Genomic DNA, 5,253 nt, shown 5'->3' with positions numbered 1-5,253 from the left:
ATGACAAAACTTGGTAATTATCACATTGTGAACGTCTCAAAGCATTTCAAGACAATTGAAGACTTTATCAATGTGACTTTTGTATGCAAAAAGTATTGTTTGTGTATGGAGAAATTTGATTTCAACCCAATACCATTGACCAACAAAACAATTAAATATTTTCCCAAAATGAAAATCCTTCATTTATAGAAAAAAGAAGATAATTTTGATAATGGATTTATCAAAAAAGAAAAAGATGTTAACTATGAAGACATTAACAAAGGAAGAGAGATTCTTTTGAAAAAAAAAGATTTTGATGGAATTGTAGTGTGGTTTGAAGTCATTTATGCAACTTATGAAAAGAACAAAAATCCAAACATCAAATTCAAAAACGTCATATATACCAAAAATGATAGAATTAGGTTTGGCAATGAAATACCAAAGGGTGTTACAAAACTTGATGAAGGGTGTTTCCGTGGTTGTAAAGAACTGCATAACGTTGAAATTCCATTTGGTGTAAGTGCCATTTATCCTGGATGTTTTTATGATTGCAATTTTATTAATAAAGTAACAATACCCCCAAGTGTTAGATATATAAATTCTTATTCGTTTTTCGGATGTCACAATTTAGAAAGTGTTGTTATACCAGAAAGAGTCTCGTATCTTAGTGCATATTGTTTCGGTGGATGCAACTGTTTAAGTAATGTTGTTATCTCATCGAATGTCACATCAATTGATAGTTTCTGTTTTTTCAAATGCGCGAATTTAAGTTATCTCACCACACCATCAAATGTCCGAGTTATCAGTGAACAGTGTTTTGATAAATGTATCAATTTGAGAAGTGTTACTTTACCGTCTAAACTTGTATCAATTGAAAAGAAAGGGTTTTACAAGTGCAGCTCGATAGAATCTTTAAACATCCCATCAGGTGTTACTGAATTGGGTCAATATTGTTTTTATAAATGTAAAGGTTTAAGAAGTGTGACAATACCATCGAGTCTTACAATTATTAATAATAATTTTTTACATATTGTTTAAAATTGCATGATATTATTATTCCATCAAGTGTCGTATCATTAGGTTATCATTGTTTTCGTGAATTTTACATTGAAAGTGTGGTAATTCCTTCAAGTGTTACTGAAATTCTAAGTGGGTGTTTTTTAAATGCACCAATCTAAAAAGTGTGGAAATACCATATGGTGTGACTAAAATTGGTGATCTATCTTTCTATCAATGTAGCAGTCTGAGCAGTGTTATTATACCATCAAGTGTCATATCATTGGGTGAATCTAGTTTTGAATATTGTGGTAATTTAAGTGAAATTGATATACCATCGAGTGTAAAATCAATTGGTGATGAATGTTTTGATTCACATACTTTGGTAAACAAAAAATAATCCGATTTAATTGAGTCTTTTCACACCTGGTTTTATTACAAAACAGTTTAAAATTATAATATTTTAAATTTAATCAAAAACAATAATAACTATTTTTTTGTGTTTTCACTTGATAATTATTTTAATAAAACTTTATCACATTTCAATTAAAAAACTAAATCAAAATAAATAAATTTGGTTATAATTGATTTAACAAATTATTATTTTTAAGTTTAATGTTATTTGAATATTAAAGGTATAGAGTAAAATATAAATTCAATTATTCATCAAGCCATTAACCAAGGTGACAACTTCGCCAATTTCAATTCTCTCAGTTGGAATTGTACACCAACATTTTTGAATCACATCGAACTGTTCGTTGGACATTGAATTCGTTTTTTCAAGTCGTTTACCCGTTGTCACAAACTCTGCAATTTTCCATGGAAACTTGAACTGCTTTTCCGAATAAGCATTGCACCACCCAAAGCACTCGTACATTGTTATAGCAAACGAGTATATATCTGCCGGTTTTTTGTAGTGGTTCTTTTTTAATATTTCAGGAGCCATGTAACTTGGTGTTCCAATACCTTTTGTGAATGTCATGTTTGTTGTCAGCATGTTGACATTTCTAGATGATCCAAAATCAGTCAGCTTTGCATTGACACGTTCGTTATTATCCAATGAAAATATGAGAATGTTGTCTGGCTTGATGTCTCTGTGTAAAATGCTATTCTCGTGTAGATATTGTATTCCCTTTGCTCCATCTAAAATAATTATAATACGCATTTTTGTTTCAACTTCAGTTGACTTTTTTTGTTTCAAAACATCATTCAAAGACCCAAATTGAGCATATTCAGTGACCATACACACCTTGTTTGGTATAAACACAGCGCCATAGAAGTGTACGATATAATCACTCCGGAATTTGTCCAACATGTTCACTTCATTTTCAAATTCTTGAAATGACTTCTTTTCATCAGTGATTTCAGTTGTTAATGTGTTTGGTGATGCAATTTGTTTCATCTTTTTTATTGCTACAAAATTGCCTCTGTAATTTCCCATATACACAATGCCAAATGATCCTTCGCCAAGTTTGGTGATCACATCAAGTTCTTTATAATTGAGTTTGGTCGTCTGTTGTGTAGTTGTGTCAATTCCTATTTTAGCGTTTACGACATTTCCTGTTGTTATATCAAGTGAAGTGATCATCACACTTTCTTCGATTTTACACGTACAAAGGGGTTGTATAAATATCTCAAATTCACAGGCTTCGCCTTTTTTAAGTGTAACAATGGAAGGCAATGTGCGAATTTGGTAAGAATCACACCCTTCAATCACACTGAACTGGACTTTCATATTATGTTTTGAAGTGTTTCCAATGCAGATCAAGTCTCTTGTCTCTTTATCAACAGGAATAAATTCGTCGGTATCCAAGTCAAACTTCAAATTGGATTTATTAACTACTATATTGTCCACTAATGTCGACATCTTGATGTTCGAGCGACTCATCTTATATGTGCACACTTTCAGCTCTTCTTTCTTCTGATTCCTCTTAAATATTACAATAAGAGTAATCACTATCAATAAAACTATTATTATCATCACCAGTAGAATTGATATTGGAATACCAACTGCCGCTCCCAAGTTTACTGTTTGAATACAGCTGTCACCACTTTCAGATGGTTTGTTATACCCCTTGCATGTCACACATTTTGAATTCGTAGCTTCAATACAATTTGTTATTTCAGAGTAATATACACATTTGGAATTTAATAAAACATAATCTTTTGATACACAATTTGTACACGCGCCTTGTAAAGTACACAAAGTGCAAGTTTCATTGCATTTTGTACAACGAGAATTGGATAAGTAATATCCATCGGCACAGACTTCACAGCCATAATACCCAACTTTCAAACAATTTGTATTTGTTGTGTTGAGTTGACACAAGCGACTCTCAGACTCGATGATGAAATAGCCATCTGCACACACAGAACACGAAGTATTGCTAATACACGAACTACATGAGATGTCACAGACAATACAGTCTTTAAGCACTTTAAAATATCCATCTCTACATATAGCACATCCACCAGCTTTTGGAAGCACGACACTGCATCTTGCACTCAAATCACCAAGTGTCTGACATCGATTTTTTGAGTCGAGATAAAACCCACTTTCACATGAAGTACAATATGTCTGTGAGTAACACGAACTGCAATCGTTGGTGCATTCCACACACTCATTATCTTCAAAGTAATATCCATCATTGCACCGTTGACATCCTTTGTTGTCTCTTATTTGACATTTAGACTCAATAACTCCTTTCAAATTGAGTGAATATTTAAAATTGGAGTTGGATATAACAGACACTGGAAGTTCTGTTTCTGGTGGAACAACAGGAGCTTCATCTTCGAACAATTCTTTACACACCCCACTTTTCAATTTAAACAAATCGTTGCATTCTACACATTTACTCGTTGAAAAAGCAAGTCGTTTACAATTTGGATATAGTGATGGAGATATTGGAAGACAGAAATCGAATTTACCTTCTATGTTCAAAGAGTCAACTTGATAGAACCCACTTGAACACATCACACAGCCAGACACACTCGACTTGTCACAGTTTTTGTCACTTTGAGAAACGCATTGATTTTCTTTGACCATCAAATAGTCGTTGGCACATCGCTTGCACTTGTTTCCTTCGCAAAATTTGCAATTTGGTGTTTGGCAGGATGTGCATATTCCGTTGCTGATTTGTGATGACACCGACTTGCATTGAGAGCAGTAATCGTCTGTATATTGCAAACACATCTCATCCGTTACACATTGCTCTGTCCCAACATCTTTGACTGTGTTTTGTGTGCATTTCAATGTGTAGGTATTATTTCCATTATTAATACAAATTGAAGCTGAATTTGGACACACTTCGCATACATTGTTATTGTTAAGATATTGACCTTCTAAACAACTGTACTGAACACCATTTTTATACATTTCATTTGATTCTATTTTGTTACATGTATTTTGTGATAAAGTAAAATTGTCTGTGCACACAAAACACGTTGAAATAGTATTCATCGTTTTCTGATATTTGCAATTTGCAGCAATTGACGCACAATCGGAATTAATCGAAATCTGGTCTGAACAATCACATGACGCCGGTGACAGACTCGATGGGCTGTTGCAGTTTTGAGTACTTTTACACTTCCCATTTGACACAAAATAATCATCAGTGCAATGAACACATTTGGTGCTTTCAATTTGTACAGCACAAGTTGTATTTCTATTTACACAACGATTTGTTGTTTTGTCATAATATGACGTTGAATCACATAGGTCACAACTTTTACCATTTGAACTTAAAGTGTATGGGGGATAACACTCATTACACTTCGCATTGCCAACAGAAGCCGTTCCACAGTTCTTACAATTCAAAATAGCATTGTAACACTTGTCGCATGTAGTCTCCGTCTTTTTGTAAGTTCCAGCTTCACAAGATAGACACTTTTGATTTGAGAGGTGATACGGGTCTTTGCAACCGAAACAACTCTTTTCCGTATTATTACAAGTGTTGCAATTGCTATCTATTGTTGAGCACGCAACACACTTTCCATTTGAGTCGGGGTAATACCCATTTGAACACGTCACACACCTTCGTGAATAATCAGAAGCACAAGTCACACAATGACTGTCAAATGTAGCACATGGCACACAAGTTCTTCCTTTTGGTTCATTGAAAACATAATTGTATGAACACATATTACAAATACCACTTGATGTGTTACAATCGCCGTTACATGTTGAGTCACAGTCTTGGCACGCTTTATTTGAGTCATTTGGGTATTTCCCTGGGTTTGCAAACAACACACTCTCTTTTATCAGAAACACAAGTCGCA

General features: G+C 33.7%; 2 protein-coding genes across 2 annotated transcripts; one reads left to right on the top strand and one right to left on the bottom strand.

Annotated features, from left to right (window-relative positions):
* On the top strand, positions 1-1,017 carry EIN_201450 (hypothetical protein; the record flags this gene model as incomplete). Its single annotated transcript, XM_004256353.1, has 2 exons — positions 1-97; positions 251-1,017. 2 exons carry the CDS (start codon positions 1-3, stop codon positions 1,015-1,017), a joined length of 864 nt encoding a protein of 287 aa, XP_004256401.1.
* Positions 1,018-1,630: 613 nt separating this feature from the next.
* Positions 1,631-5,203, bottom strand: EIN_201440 (protein kinase domain containing protein; the record flags this gene model as incomplete). The annotated part of the gene is made up of 1 exon (XM_004256352.1): positions 1,631-5,203. A coding segment is annotated over one exon (3,573 nt), but the record flags the coding sequence as incomplete, so codon positions are not given.
* Positions 5,204-5,253: the final 50 nt, after the last annotated feature.

Source organism: Entamoeba invadens (genome assembly GCF_000330505.1).
Source record: "Entamoeba invadens IP1 unplaced genomic scaffold scaff_1105074724991, whole genome shotgun sequence".
Lineage (NCBI taxonomy): Eukaryota > Evosea > Mastigamoebida > Endamoebidae > Entamoeba > Entamoeba invadens.
The sequence above is the reverse complement of the archived record's forward strand: the minus strand, read 5'-3'. Positions and strand labels throughout refer to the sequence as shown.